Below are 16,618 nucleotides of genomic sequence, written 5' to 3'. Positions count from 1 at the left end.
GTGTATTATGTTATACGTAATCCACGTGTAGATGTGTTCGGAGAGCATGTTTCCCTCCCCATGAGGAGCACTAATTTTGGTTCAGTCTTTCACAAACCAAAAAGAGATCAAAGGTGTTAAAATTAAAATGTAAGTGTTCTATAGAAGTTGGTACATTCCTTCCTAAGCTCATGGAGCTGTAGGACATCTCACGTGGAACATGCATTCTAATTAGAGGTGTGCTTTTGCCTAACTACTGAAAATACCTATTGAAGTCACATTCAGCATTCCTTGAAAGGCACGTTCCCAATTATAAATAGTCACAGAATATTTTTAAAATTTAAGACATCAGATTCTTCATTTTTAAAAACAGTGCAATCAGGGCTCCAGTTATATTTCATACTACTCTTTAAATCTATTCACAATTGACAGTTCAGCGACAATCAGAGCCACATACACAGTCTAGGGAGGAAGAAGAGATCAGAGGCTGAAATGAAGTTTGAAGCATGTATTCTCTCTCATTAGAAGAATTCAAAATTGTTCTTTTTACTGTTAAGAGTGTATATGATCCACATTGTGATTTAATAAAGTGCAATATTACACGAGAGCTATTATCATGACCTCATACATTCGTCAGCTAATAAGAGGCAGAGTTCCTTTGACTGTAGGAGCAGAACTTTTAAAATATATAAAAATAAAAATCTCATCTCCAAAGAACAGATCTGGCTGGATAACAAAATAATGGGCAAACAAAAAAAAATGACAGTGCGAAAGTATTTCAAAGGAGATTTCTAGAGACTGCAACATAGCGCCTTACTTGACAACACAAGGGAATTAGATCTGCTATTTATCTCATTATTTGACACTCACTAGAATAACTATGTACAAGATCAAAACAACAGTTGTGCATGCAGTACTTACCATTCATAAGCACTTTAAGCTGCTTGTCATAAAATTCCGTTTCTTTCTGAGAGATGAGAGCACATTCAGCACACTGACGCACAGGATCTACAAAGCACATACGAGACAGAGGCACTTTTTTACTGCAGCACTTGTCACAAAAGCACTTCCCACATCTCCGGCAGTGGTGCTAGGCAAAAATAAAATAAAATAAAAATACTAATATTACAAAAGATGCAATTAATACAGAGCTGATAATGTTACCACATCAAGAATACTAGTACTCCTAAAGCATTGGCATGCTCGCCTAGTTTCTCTTGTGCAAGTAATACCAAGATACACAGAGGGGAAAAAAAAAAATACTAGATATGGCTAATTAAGTGTCACATGATTCTAGAGATAGTAAGAAGTGCTAAAATGACATCTCTGGAGACTGGAACGCTAAAGACGGTCTAGCATGAGCAATAGCAGTGCAAGCTTCTCCAGATACCCGAGCCCTGTGCTTCAGGTCTGACCAGAGTGAAAAAGGATGAAAAGGAGTCTCCATGGACCATTAAATCCTTGTCCTCACTGTCAAAAAGACTGCAAAATATAATGGTGGTTTGCATGTCCTCTTCACTTTCCACTGGGTTCCATCTTTAGCCCATGCCTCTCTCTCCAAATATTTAATTCCATGTCTAAACAGTGACAGAACCAATTCCAGGTTTCGGAGACAGGATTAAAAATAAAAATCATTAAATCAGAAACAACAGTTAGTAGAACAAGAAAAATCCTACAAGCGTCCAGTGAAGTTGGGATAATGGCAAATCATTTGCCAGTGTGATAAGGCCTATGTCACAGCAATTCTAAGTTCTCAGCAAGTCGGCAGTGGCGGCTATCCCTCAATACAAGGATGTTACCTGCCAGGAGGAAGAAACTTAAGATAGCTGACAAGTCCAATCTGTGCTCTACAGGTTTTTCCACATACATGACAGGGGGTTGCTTGGAGAGAGCACAACTGCTGGCCGGGATGATGTACATTTTCCTTCTGCCTGTGCTGTTTCTCAGCCTCGTGAGCAAAGCAATTCTCTTTAAAACTGTTGAGGCTTGATGTATGATGCGATGCCATTGCAGTCTATTGCCAGCCAGCTCTTGCCAATTCGTGGATCAACACCTCCCTTCTTAAAATATACTTTCCAGTGAGTCCTTGTAGCGTTTTTTGCCCCTGTGGGTCCTCTTACCATGACTAAATTCAGAAAAGAGGATTTGCTTTGGAACACAAGTATTGGCCATCTACACACAATGACCAGCCCAGCAAAGCTGATGTTTCATAATCTTCGTCTCAACACTGGTGATGTTAGTTGCAGAGAGAATGCTGGCACTGGTGCAACAGTCTTCCCATATGAGAGAGAGAGAGAGAGAGAGAGAGAGAGAATCTTCCTAAGGCAGCACTGTAGGTGCCACTCGAGATGCTTAAGATGGCTTTGGTATGTCACTTAGGTCTCGCACCCATAAGGGGAAGTGAGGATGACCACTGCATTGTAGATCAGGTTCTTAGCTTTATTGAGAGATGACAGAGCAACTTTCCAAAGGATGTGTTGGCACAACAAGTCCTATGTTCAATCTCCACATCAAGATTGGCTGTCTGGGAGAGATAGCTGCCAAGGTAAGGGAAATGCTCAACATTTTTCAGGCTTTCACCACAGATGACAATTTGTGGGAGAAGGGGGGCAACTTATCCTGGGACAGGCTGATGGAGCATCTTAGTCTTCCCAATGTTGCGGGAAAGTCCCAGGCTATGATAGCACCATAGAAAAAAAAATCTAGGGTGGATTGCAAGTCAGCCTTGGTGTGCATGGGGATAGCACAGTCAACATACTGAAGGTCTGTAATAACAGTTCTAATGAATAACAGTTGTTTTAGAATGAAGATGCCACAGGTTGAAGAGCTGGCCATCCATGTGATTCTTCAAGAATTGGGCTTGTGTAAGGCAGTCACAAATAAGAATCAAGATCACAGCAACGTAGATGGGAAAAAAGGGTTGGGGCAATAACGCACCCCTGCTTGAAATCAGTCTAGGCAGTGAATGGGTCCATCTCTAACCCATTAAAGATGACAGTGCCGGTCAACCCATCATGAAGTAACCTGAGAATGTGAATGAACTTAAATGGACAGCCGAACCTAGACCTTCCATAACAGTTCACAAAGGAGGGAATCCAAGGCTTAAGTTAGGTCACTAAATGCCATGAACAGTGGCTGGTGTTGTTCTATACACTTCTCTTGGATTTTTTGTGCAACAAAATATGAGTCAACAGTGTGCCCTTGTTGCCAAGAAGGCCAATGGCATTTTGGGATGTATAAGTAGGGGCATTGCCAGCAGATCGAGGGACGTGATCGTTCCCCTCTATTCGACATTGGTGAGGCCTTATCTGGAGTAGTGTGTCCAGTTTTGGGCCCCACACTACAAGAAGGATGTGGAAAAATTGGAAACAGTCCAGCGGAGGGCAACAAAAATGATTAGGGGACTGGAACACATGACTTATGAGGAGAGGCTGAGGGAACTGGGGATGTTTAGTCTACGGACGAGAAGAATGAGGGGGGATTTGATAGCTGCTTTCAACTACCTGAAAGGGGGTTCCAAAGAGGATGGCTCTAGACTGTTCTCAGTGGTAGCAGATGACAGAACAAGGAGTAATGGTCTCAAGTTGCAGTGGGGGAGATTTAGGTTGGATATTAGGAAAAACTTTTTCACTAGGAGGGTGGTGAAACACTGGAATGCGTTACCTAGGGAGGTGGTGGAATCTCCTTCCTAAGCCCTGGTCTACACTAGGACTTTAGGTCGAATTTAGCAGCATTAAATCGATGTAAACCTGCACCCGTCCACACGATGAAGCCCTTTATTTCGACTTAAAGGGCTCTTAAAATCGATTTCCTTACTCCACCCCTGACAAGTAGATTAGCGCTTAAATCGGCCTTGCCAGGTCAAATTTGGGGTACTGTGGACACAATTCGGCAGTATTGGCCTCCGGGAGCTATCCCAGAGTGCTCCATTTTGACCGCTCTGGACAGCACTCTCAACTCAGATGCACTGGCCAGGTAGACAGGAAAAGAACCGCGAACTTTTGAATCTCATTTCCTGTTTGGCCAGCGTGGCAAGCTGCAGGTGACCATGCAGAGCTCATCAGCAGAGGTGACCATGATGGAGTCTCAGAATCGCAAAAGAGCTCCAGCATGGACCGAACGGGAGGTACGGGATCTGATCGCTGTATGGGGAGAGGAATCCGTGCTATCAGAACTCCATTCCAGTTTTCGAAATGCCAAAACCTCTGTCAAAATCTCCCAGGGCATGAAGGACAGAGGCCATAACAGGGACCCAAAGCAGTGCCGCGTGAAACTGAAGGAGCTGAGGCAAGCCTACCGGAAAACCAGAGAGGCGAACGGCCGCTCCGGGTCAGAGCCCCAAACATGCCGCTTCTATGATAAGCTGCATGCCATTTTAGGGGGTTCAGCCACCACTACCCCAGCCGTGTTGTTTGACTCCTTCAATGGAGATGGAGGCAATACGGAAGCAGGTTTTGGGGACGAAGAAGATGATGACGACGAGGTTGTAGATAGCTCACAGCAAGCAAGCGGAGAAACCGGTTTTCCCGACAGCCAGGAACTGTTTCTCACCCTGGACCTGGAGCCAGTACCCCCTGAACCCACCCAAGGCTGCCTCCTGGACCCAGCAGGCGGAGAAGGGACCTCCGGTGAGTGTACCTTTTAAAATACTACACATGGTTTAAAAGCAAGCATGTGAAAGGATTACTTTGCCCTGGCATTCGCGGCTCTCCTGGATATACTCCCAAAGCCTTTGCAAAAGGTTTCTGGGGAGGGCAGCCTTATTGCGTCCTTCATGGTAGGACACTTTACCACTCCAGGCCAGTAACACGTACTCGGGAATCATTGTACAACAAAGCATTGCAGTGTATGTTTGCTGGTGTTCAAGCAACATCCGTTCTTTCTCTCTCTGTGTTATCCTCAGGAGAGTGAGATATAATCCATGGTCACCTGGTTGAAATAGGGTGCTTTTCTTCAGGGGACACTCAGAGGAGCCCATTCCTGCTGGGCTGTTTCCCTGCGGCTGAACAGAAATGTTCCCTGCTGTTAGCCACAGGGAGGGGGGAGGGTTGAGGGGGTAGCCACGCGGTGGGGGGAGGCAAAATGCGACCTTGTAACGAAAGCACATGTGCTATGTATGTAATGTTAACAGCAAGGTTTACCCTGAAAGAGTGTAGCCAGTGTTTTATAAAATGTGTCTTTTTAAATACCGCTGTCCCTTTTCTTTTCTCCACCAGCTGCATGTGTTTCAATGATCACAGGATCTTCTCCTTCCCAGAGGCTAGTGAAGATTAGAAAGGAAAAAAAAAAACGCACTCGAGATGAAATGTTCTCCGAGCTCATGCTGTCCTCCCACATTGACAGAGCACAGACGAATGCGTGGAGACAAATAATGTCAGAGTGCAGGAAAGCACAAAATGACCAGGAGGAGAGGTGGCGGGCTGAAGAGAGTAAGTGGCGGGCTGAAGCTCGAATGTGGCGGCAGCGTGATGAGAGGAGGCAGGATTCAATGCTGAGGCTGCTGGAGGACCAAACCAGTATGCTCCAGTGTATGGCTGAGCTGCAGCAAAGGCAGCTGGAGCACAGACTGCCACTACAGCCCCTGTGTAACCAACCGCCCTCCTCCCCAAGTTCCATAGCCTCCACACCCAGACGCCCAAGAACGCGGTGGGGGGGCCACCGGCCAACCAGCCACTCCACCACAGAGGATTGCCCCCCAAAAAAAGAAGGCTGGCATTCAATAAATTTTAAAGTTGTAAACTTTTAAAGTGCTGTGTGGCATTTTCCTTCCCTCCTCCACCACCCCTCCTGGGCTACCTTGGTAGTCATCCCCCTATTTGTGTGATGAATGAATAAAGAACGCATGAATGTGAAGCAACAATGACTATTGCCTCTGCAAACGGTGATCAAAGGGAGGAGGGGAGGGTGGTTAGCTTACAGGGAAGTAGAGTGAACCAAGGGGCGGGGGGTTTCATCAAGGAGAAACAAACAGAACTTTCACACCATAGCCTGGCCAGTCATGAAACTGGTTTTCAAAGCCTCTCTGATGCGTACCGCACCCTCCTGTGCTCTTCTAACCGCCCTGGTGTCTGGCTGCGCGTAACCAGCAGCCAGGCGATTTGCCTCAACCTCCCACCCCGCCATAAACGTCTCCCCCTTACTCTCACAGATATTGTGGAGCACACAGCAAGCAGTAATAACAGTGGGAATATTGGTTTCGCTGAGGTCTAAGCGAGTCAGTAAACTGTGCCAGCGCGCCTTTAAACATCCAAATGCACATTCTACCACCATTCTGCACTTGCTCAGCCTGTAGTTGAACAGCTCCTGACTGCTGTCCAGGCTGCCTGTGTACGGCTTCATGAGTCATGGCATTAAGGGGTAGGCTGGGTCCCCAAGGATACATATAGGCATTTCAACATCACCAACAGTTATTTTCTGGTCTGGGAATAAAGTCCCTTCTTGCAGCTTTTGAAACAGACCAGAGTTCCTGAAGATGCGAGCGTCATGTACCTTTCCCGGCCATCCCACGTTGATGTTGGTGAAATGTCCCTTGTGATCTACCAGAGCTTGCAGCACTATTGAAAAGTACCCCTTGCGGTTTATGTACTCGCCGGCTTGGTGCTCCGGTGCCAAGATAGGGATATGGGTTCCGTCTATGGCCCCACCACAGTTAGTGGATGGCTTTGCTGCAATGGGATTCCCTATGACCTGCACATTTCCCAGGGTCACTACCCTTGATATCAGCAGATCTTTGATTGCGTGGGCTACTTGCATCACAGCAGCCCCCACAGTAGATTTGCCCACTCCAAATTGATTCCCAACTGACCGGTAGCTGTCTGGCGTTGCAAGCTTCCACAGGGCTATCGCCACTCGCTTCTCAACTGTGAGGGCTGCTCTCATCTTGGTATTCATGCGCTTCAGGGCAGGGGAAAGCAAGTCACAAAGTTCCATGAAAGTGCCTTACGCATGCGAAAGTTTCGCAGCCACTGGGAATTGTCCCAGACCTGCAACACTATGCGGTCCCACCAGTCTGTGCTTGTTTCCCGAGCCCAGAATCGGCGTTCCACAGCATGAACCTGCCCCATTAGCACCATGATGCATGCATTGGCAGGGCCCATGCTTTCAGAGAAATCTGTGTCCATGTCCTGATCACTCACGTGTCCGCGCTGACGTCGCCTCCTCGCCCGGTAGCGCTTTGCCAGGTTCTGGTGCTGCATATACTGCTGGATAATGCGTGTGGTGTTTAATGTGCTCCTAATTGCCAAAGTGAGCTGAGCGGACTCCATGCTTGCCTTGGTATGGCGTCCGCACAGAAAAGAGGCGCGGAACGATTGTCTGCCGTTGCTCGGAGGGAGGGGCGACTGACGACACGGCTTACAGGGTTGGCTTCAGGGGGCGGCTTTACATCAAGGAGTAGTTCAGGCAGGACTTCACGGAGGGTTCCAATAAGAAATGGTGCACCTAAGTAATTGTTCTTATTGGAACAAGGTGGTTAGCCTGGCCTCTGATTGATACATGGCTAGATCTACCTCGCTGCACCTTCTCTGTGAGCGACTGCAGTGTGACCTAGAGGAATGAGTCCCCTAGACAGGGGAGAAGGCAAATGAGTACAAAACAAATCTGGTCTATTTCTTGTTTTGATCCACTCCATCTATCTTTTACATCTTTGGCTGGCAGCAGACGGTGCAGAAGGACTGCATGCCATCCACATCTCATGGCTGCTCGGCAGAAGACGGTGCAATAGGACTGCTAGCAATCCATATTGCCTGCCTGCTCACCATAAGACGGTTCAATAGGACTGACTGCCGGACTAAAGAGAATGACCTGGTCAAGTCACTAAAAATTTAGTCCCTGCGCCCATGTCTGCCCAGGCGCTCCTGATCGACCTCACACAGGTGACCAGGAGTACCTCGGACATGACGAGGACGGCTACCAGTCGTACTGTACCGTCTGCTGCCAGAAGGCAATGGGTTGCTGCTACTGTGTAGCAATGCCGTACCGCATCTGCCAGCACCCAGGAGACATACGGTGACGGTTACCTGAGCGGGTTCCATGCTTGCGGTGGTATGGCGTCCGCACAGGTAACTCAGGAAAAAAGGCACGAAACGATTGTCTGCCCTTGCTTTCACGGAGGGAGGGAGGGAGGGAAGGGGGGACTGACGATATGTACCCAGAACCACCCGCGACAATGTTTCAGCCCCATCAGGCATTGGGATCTCAACCCAGAATTCCAATGGGCAGCGGAGACTGCGGGAACTGTGGGATAGCTACCCACAGTGCAACGCTCTGGAAGTCGACTCTAGCCTCGGTACTGTGGAAGCACTCCGCCGAGTTAATGCACTTCTGTGGGGACACACACACTCGAATATATAAAACCGATTTCTAAAAAACCGACTTCTATAAATTCGACCTTATTCCGTAGTGTAGACATACCCTTAGAAGTTTTTAAGGTCAGGCTTGACAAAGCCCTGGCTGGGATGATTTAATTGGGGATCGGTCCTGCTTTGAGCAGGGGGTTGGACTAGATGACCTCTTGAGGTCCCTTCCAACCCTGATATTCTATGTCAGTGGTGCCCCGACATAGAACGACAATTTTACCACCTTGGGATTCCGGAAGGATGTCTTTGGTAAGAGGCAGGAGATTGTTCAAAAGGATGCGAGCAAGGATCTTCCCCGCAACGGAGAAGAGAGCAATGCCTCAATAATTCCCTTACGTTGCCAATATTGTGACCATTTTTAAGAAAGGGGACAAGTCACTCTTTAGGTTGGGTAGAATTTTCTCATGACCTTCAGAATCGTGCCAGTTGCGAGACTCTTCACAATGCCTCAATGAGAGGTTCTCTGACCTACCTGATAACGTCAATGACATCCAAATACATTGGGAGGAGTTCCAGACCATTATTCACAAGGCATATGCTGAATTCACAAGGCATATACTCCACTCACCGTATTGGATATGATGAAAACAAGGAAATCCTAGCACTTATTCATCAGAAGAGAAGCACATTTTGCACTTGGTAAAATGAACCCTCTAACCAGCAAAAAGAGACACTTATCAGCTTAAAGTTGTAGTTCAAAGGGGGCTGCATGACATCAAGAATCAGTGGTGGCAAGCAAAGGCCATGGAGATCCAGAGCTTCACTGATCCACATGACATGAGAAGCTTTTTTCAACCAACAAAAGCCACTTACAGGCCACGTTCAAAGGACACAACCCCTCTGCAATCTCAGGACAGCTCCTCCCTTCTTAAGGACAATGTAGCCCTCAAGCAATGCTGGAAGGAGCATTTTGAGATGCTATTTAACTGCTAATCTGAAGTCTCAGCTGCCACCACCCAGTCCATTCCTCAGCATTCAGTAATAGAACCTCTTGCTGACCCCCCATCTCCTGAGGAAGTTTGGCATGCCATCACTCAGACTTGAAACAACAAGGTGCCAGGCCCAGATGGCATCCCCATGGAGGTCCTCAAAGCTGGTGGAATAGCACTCGTGCAAAAGCTTCAATTTCTCAGCTTGTAGTGGGACCCCAAATCATTATTTCCACTGGAAATGATGACAGGCACAATAGTTATTCCTCATTTGAGATCACAGAGAAAATTAAGTAAAACTCTCCGTGGGAGATGGAGCATATCAAGCAACCAACTTATGGATCAAAGTAAGTTTCAACCACTGATGTGAACAAACAATAGCTCGAGTTTCTGAATATTTCTTTAATTAGGGAGCAAAACTTATGTGCGGAGAACCACCAACCAACCTCTCCAATATGCCCATTCTCCTCATTGATCAGCCACATTTACTTACCATAGTTACCAGTCTAATACTAAGTCCTGAAGATTCCCAGTATCCCATATTTAATTAGATTTATTTTCCATTTCATTACACTGTATCTGTTGGGTTTTATATTCCAAACAACAAATTGCAAGACAAGCGTTTCAATCCAAGATGCATCTTAAATCCATCTTTCTTCCTTTCCATCAGTGTATGCTAGCAAAATGTCTGTGTAATTAGGTAGTTATGCAAGGAATGTTATTCATAGCTAGAATGATTGTCCTGCTGACTTTTGCACAAACTAGCAATCTAAAACAATTCCGCCTCCCCTCCTTCAGCAAAATGCTCCGTCTCCTCTGACAGTAGTTCCCAGTAAGACAGCATCTTCTCCATGCTGCTTGCTAGTAAAAGTTCATGCAACAGAAGACAACATAAAAGTTAATTAAAATACTTCTATACGGATGGACTGAATTACATGCCCAATGCAGCCCACCTCATTAATTTCAATGAATTACTGTTCATAATTCAACAAAAGAACTAATTTTACTTATAGCAATTGCATCTTTTGCCAACATCTTCACCCATTATTTGTTTTGCACATTTTGTCCAATTACTTTATAAACAGGCTCTCCCTAGAATCCAAGCCCTGAAAATAAGTTTTCCTAATATTAGACTCTTTCACTCACATAACTAATTTTTTTATGCAATTTGAGTGTACTGAAATGAACATTTGTTGTTTACTTGCCAGCATTACTGACAACAGCATATTTTGAGAAGTGTTACTTACATGTTGCCTCAAAACTAGCAAAGTATTTTAGTCCTAAAAACAGGCATTTATTTTAAATTTCACAGCAGAATAATAGATTAAAAAGAATGAAGACATATTCCTGGGGGGGACAAAAGCTATTTTTAAGGCATGTCAAATTTTGGGTGTAAAGTACTTGACAGCATCCTTTTGAAACACAGGTTTCAACACATTTCAAAACAAGAGTTCACAAAAAAAGTTCCACAATGTAATGTATTTAGGCTATTATGTTTTGTTGCTCTCTCTTACCTTTCTGGTTATGAAATCAAACTTAGTTTCACACTGCATACATCTTGGACACTAGAAAACAGTAAAGAGTACAAGATTTATCTACATCTTTATCCAGATACAATGCACAAGACTAAACATATTAGAGTAATTTCTAAGAAGTTAAATAGCTAATGAATTTCCATACAGTATCTAAGTAATGCTTGTTTCTCGCTTATCTTAATCTTCTGAACACGTGTGTGGTAGGCAAGTACTATCCACATTTTACAGAGAAGAAAGAGCAAAAAAAATTGATTTTCCCTAGGCACAAAGTAAACCAGTAACAGTCAGGATTACAACTCAGGAGTTCTAATCTCATGCATAGTCCATTAGGCTATGTGGCCACTTCTGTGTTCCAAATTTGTATAGCGTATATAGAATATAATACAAGTTATCTATTTATTATATTGTTACATATTTTTAACTCACAAGTGTTGTTAGTTTATGCACTTCAACAACATCATCAGTAGTTAAAATATCTGAAAAATAGCATATTTATCTTGGAAGTTCTGTTCCCTCCTCCCTGCTGCAACCATGAAGGCTAAATCGATATCGGCAAAATTTCACTTGATAGTTTAGGACTTTTTCCTAGAAAGAGCTTGGTGAAAGGAAAAAAAAATTTTATATATATATATATATATATATATATATATATATATATATATAAAGTCACTTTAATTTCTTTTTCCCCTCTCATTAAACATTTGATAAGAGCCACCTGCTCTGGACTTTGTCGTCTAAATGGGTAACAGTGCTTGAGAGAAACTTTATTCAATAAGTATTAGATGTGGTTATTATCATGGCATTTTCTATGCAGATACTAACAAAACCCACTCACTAACATGCTGATCAACAGCACTATTTTACATCACTGGCATCTTCTGCAAGACCCTCATTACTACATTGTTTCAATCCAACACATAATATCAGATAATTTTTCAGTTACAAAGCCTTGGATAGTATTAGGTTTATCTGCTAGGCTATTAATGCAATGTTGTGTTTGAACATCTGGGACGGGTTGTAGTATGTTCAGGTTCTACATTAGCTTTTGGAATTATAAAGACTATAAGCTCTTTAAACCAGAGCCCATCATCATCTTATGTTTGTGCCATGCCTAGCACAATGGGGGCCTAATCCCTGACTGAGACCCCTAGATGTCAGTGCAATACATATAAAAGTATCTAAAATTGAGAGCACAAGGCAATGGGTTGGGAGGTGAAGGGGCAAATGGTGGAGAGGGGCAAGAGAATACGGCAGTTAGGAGTGCTGTCTTTCAGATGATATATTAAGCCAAGATCTCTCTTGCCTTCAGTGATCATTCAGGTGAAATATCTCATGGACCATTTTAAAAATTGTGCAATAAGACACTGTGCCTCAGTCAATATCCCCTTTCAACAGGCTCCAAAACAGAGTATCAGAATTTAAAATAAAGCAGGTTGTAGAGTGATCAGACAGCAAGTGTGAAAAACAGGGACAGGGGGTGGGGAGGGTAATAGAAGCCTATATAAGAAAAAGACCCAAAAATTGGGACTGTCCTTATAAAATCAGGACATCTGGTCACCCTAGCAGGTTGTAATGTTCAAGGTTGAGAATGAGCTAACTGCTGAGCATACAAGAGCTGCTATTTGCCTATTGTTACCATGCTCCCAGTATTTAACTCCTTACTTTTTAAAGTTCTTTAATGTAACTAGAACTTTCATGGTCTATTTCAGAAAGTTCTAGATATTTCAGCAGGTTCCAGATCAGTATCAAAGTTCAATAGCAAATACTACCCAAGAAATGCCACATCAGCTAATTTACAAACCTCAAATTCCTAAGCCACCTACTTTTAACTACAGTTTGATGCGTTAAATCACTTATGAAATTTGGCAAATTCAAGTACCTGCACTTACTCTGCAACGAGCCAGTTCCAATTAAAGAGATTGCTCAACTGTTCAAATTAAAAAATGGTACAAGAACCAATAAGTTTCTAAAAGCTTCCTAAAAACCAGAATGATCAGAACTGTTCTCAAATGATGAAAGTTCTTTCAAAAGATGTACTGAACATCAAACCCCTGTCATAATGGCTTCAGAAATGCACATTTTACCTTCACTGAATTATTAGTTTAATGCATTAAACCCTTTAATTCGATTTGTACTGTTTAAGATGGAGCAATATATCACACACTTTAACGAGCAATTTCAAGAACAAATTATAGTTACTTCCCTGATATTTTCCCCTCAGTGCAGAGCTTTTAAAAGCAGAAAGTGGAAAAAATGGAATATAAAACAATGGAAAATACCACAAGAGCAGGAGGTTATTACAGAAATCACATTTAGCAAGTATGGCTTAGTGAATAGGGCACTGGAGTGAGACTCAGGAGACCTGGCTTCAATTTCCAGCTTTTAAACTGGCTTGCTGGTTGAAAACGGGCAAGTCACTTGCCTTCCCCATGCTTCAGTTTCCTTACCTGTAAAATGGGGACAATGATACTAACCTTCTTTAAACCACTTTTGAGGTCAATGGATGAAAAATGTTATATAAAAGAGTTAGGTATTATTGTATTATGCTAACTGCACAGCTTGGATGAAAAGTGACCTTACTCTCCAATAAGGAGTAACTGTACATTCTTTATTTCACAGTCACGACCTCCATTTAAGAAAAGAAAAGAAAAAATGCCCCCTTGCCATCATTAGACATGATGCCTGATATTAGAGAACAGCCCCTGGTGTTAAACATCACAGAACGAGGTTTTCCTAACTGAATATTTTACTTTTGCATTAAGTATCATGGACATGAATGCAACAACATGTTATAAACAAATTCACTTTTTCATCTTCACAACAGTAACGGCCACAGTATATTAAATACAGAAGAATTACGTTCAAATACTGTAATGCTTTGATCCTGGCTTAAAACAAACAAACAAACAAACAAACAAACAAACCAGGAGAGTCAATTTACAGATGGAATGTGTCAGGCCATGTCTACACTAGGAGCACTGTACTGATGTAGGTATACAATACCTACTCTTCTACTGGTATAGCCTTACACAAAACAAGTTATTCCAGCAAGATTACTTATTTGCTGGTATAATGACATTGACATTGGGGCTTTCACTGGCACACCGATGTTGGTTAAGCATCTGATTTTTTCACACTCCTAGCTAGCGTAGCTGTGCAAGTAAAAATTTTTAAGTATAGACCAGGCCTCAGACACTTCATTCAAGAACAAGAATTTTCATACAAAATATATCAAAATCAGCATCTAGTGCTGGAAGTTAAACAATTGGATTAGTAGGCCTATCTAAAGTGGTCATTCTTTTAATACTGGTATTAGCACATAGCCACTCATAAAGCAATGGTAACAAAAGACACTATAAAATACTGATTACACTTATCTCTATTGCAACAGGCTACTATTATGTGTGTTATCTTTGCTAGCATCTATGTGCAAGACGTGTCAAGCTAAGTAATATTTATCACCATCAGAAGAAGAAGTGGATGCATTTTTCTGACAGCGTTTGACCCTATATTGACATCCTAGCATGGCTGGGTATTTTACCAAACCAGAGAGTTCCCCACTGACTACTTATTCTAGATAGGTATTTGTACTCATCCATATTAAATAAATACATTCATAACCATTTTCTTTTTCAATCTTAGTAAGCAAAAGTTTATTTCAAGGATAAGAGGCCTCAATCTTAGAAATCAGTTTTATTTTTTAAATGCATTTAAGAATAAAAAGTATTTTCATTAAGCGCATCAGGCTTCTTAGTTCACAGCATTTTAATCTCAACAGGAACCTCAGTTACTTTTGTGGTGGAATCCCTAGAATATAATGACCCTGGAAAATAACTCCCCCTATCCTTTTTATAGTCAGTGTTTAAAACCAAAAGGGACCACCACCAAATCATCTGGTCTGATCTCCTGTATATCACAGGCCACCAATACCACCCGCATACTAAAGCCAACAACCAAAATTAGACCAAAGTACAATAGCCCACAGGAGACTAAACTATTATGTGCCACAGGAAGAGAACAGGAGGGTCTGACGTGCACAAATGCCTGAGGCCTCTGCAATAGCAGAGAAATGATTAAGTGAGATGCAGCCATATAATCCTGACAAGTGACCCACACCTCATGCTGCAGAGGAACATTAAATTCTCCAATGTCACTGCCGATCCACGATCCTGTGGGGCTTGTCTACACTGGCACTTTACAGCGCTGCAACTTTCTCACTCAGGGGTGTGAAAAAAAAACAAAACAACAACCCTGAGTGCACCAAGTTTCAGTGCTGTAAAGCGCCAGTGTAAACAGTGCGCCAGTGCTGGCAGCCACGCTCCCAGGGCTGGTAGCTACGCCTCTTGTGGAGGTGGGTTTTTTTTTTTTCCCAGAACACTGGGAAAGCTCTCTCCCAGTGCCCTGCCGTGACTACCCAAGCCACCTCAAAGGTAAGTGAAATACTGTGCATTGTTTACAACAGAAAGGAAATACACTCTATGCACAGCCAGATAAATTAGATGAATCTGTTGGCTTGTCAGTTTTTAAAACATGGGCTAAGCCAGGTTTTCAGCACATTACTCTGGAGATAAACATAGCAGAACGAGCTGTGAACTCTAACAAAATCAAACAGCAGCAAAAAGGGACTTTAACTTCACTTGCCTTCCCCCACCCTACCCCACAACTGTTTAGGAAGCAGATTTGCTCATATATTTAAGTCAACCCAACAGAACCCTCTCCTTAGCCATTTCTCCAGCAAGACAGCTGTCTGCACTTACACGAGGTTTTGCCTATAATTACTTCGCCTCAGCTAAAAGGGCATTTCCTGCTGGCAAATATGGGAACCATGTATTGACAAGATGGGACAAGAGACATAGCCAGCCTCAAGATAGGAGTGATAAGATAAAATAAAAAGGGGAGAATAAAACCCTAGCGCCCCAATAGCCTTCCATCCCAGGCCACTGAGGCTGCTTTGCTGTGCCCTATACAAGAGGGAGAGAGAGAAGCTAGAGCACAGGCACATAAGTGAAGTGGGTTTTTGAGAGTAGGGTGGAGGGGCAGGCTCCTCTGCCCATGGGACTGTAAGCGCTCCAGGGAAGGGTCTCTGCAGAGCCCAACACAAGGGGAAATACTGAGCTCCACCGTAATGAAGGGAGCGGCCCGAACGCCCCGGGGTGGGTCAGGGCCTTGGGATCCCCACAGGCACCTTAGAAAAGATTTCATCACAGGTGCAGCTGGGTAGCTGAAGTCAGAGTCCAAGCAGCTCAATGCAAGGAGTGACGCAGGGGAAAGGGGCTCACCCAGGCGGGTCAGGGGCTGTTGGAACCAGGAGTGAAGGGGAAGACGGACCCACAGGCGAGGGCCGGTGGTGAAGGGGCGTCGAGAATGGGGGGGTGGGGGGAGGCAAAGGCGGGGTGGGAAGGAACGTCAGAGCAGAAAGGGGGGTGGCGGGAGACGTCCCGCTGGCGGTGGGGGAGAAAGGTCAGAGCAGAAAGGGCGGGGGGGGGGGAGAAGATGTCCAGCTGGCGGAGAGGAGGAGGGTCAGAGCGGACGGGGGGGGTTCCGCTGGCGGGCCGGGAGAAGGGTCCGCTCTCCTCCACTTACGTCCTTATCAGGCACCCAAGGCGGCTCGTCCAGGCCGAAAGGGCTGCGGGCGGCGTGGTGCTCGGGCACCATGCGGAGACCGCTGGACGAGCGAACCAGCTTCTTTCCATCGCAGGCCTCCCCGCCCGACATCTTCCCCACAGCACCACCGCTACCAGCCCAAGCAACGACCAGCAGCGCGCCACCCAATCTCCCGTTACTTCCCTGAAACTGACGCCTCTCTCTGCCAATGAAA

General features: G+C 44.4%; 1 protein-coding gene across 2 annotated transcripts in view; it reads right to left on the bottom strand.

The window, feature by feature from the left end:
• The window catches only part of ZFYVE21 (zinc finger FYVE-type containing 21), a 33,176-nt gene extending 16,566 nt beyond the window's left edge, over positions 1-16,610 (bottom strand). The window contains exons 1-3 of one of the 2 annotated variants that reach the window (XM_074956326.1): positions 16,384-16,610; positions 10,780-10,830; positions 901-1,069 (exon numbers count right to left, since the gene is read on the bottom strand). In XM_074956326.1, the coding sequence (XP_074812427.1) occupies positions 901-1,069; positions 10,780-10,830; positions 16,384-16,515 (352 nt within the window). In that variant the 5' untranslated portion in view covers positions 16,516-16,610. The remainder of the gene's footprint in view (positions 1-900; positions 1,070-10,779; positions 10,831-16,383) is intronic. The other variant, XM_074956327.1, reaches the window with a different exon arrangement.
• Between the last annotated feature and the right edge of the window lie 8 nt (positions 16,611-16,618).

The sequence above is a fragment of the Natator depressus genome, chromosome 6 (genome assembly GCF_965152275.1).
Source record: "Natator depressus isolate rNatDep1 chromosome 6, rNatDep2.hap1, whole genome shotgun sequence".
NCBI classification, from domain to species: domain Eukaryota; kingdom Metazoa; phylum Chordata; order Testudines; family Cheloniidae; genus Natator; species Natator depressus.
The sequence above is the reverse complement of the archived record's forward strand: the minus strand, read 5'-3'. Positions and strand labels throughout refer to the sequence as shown.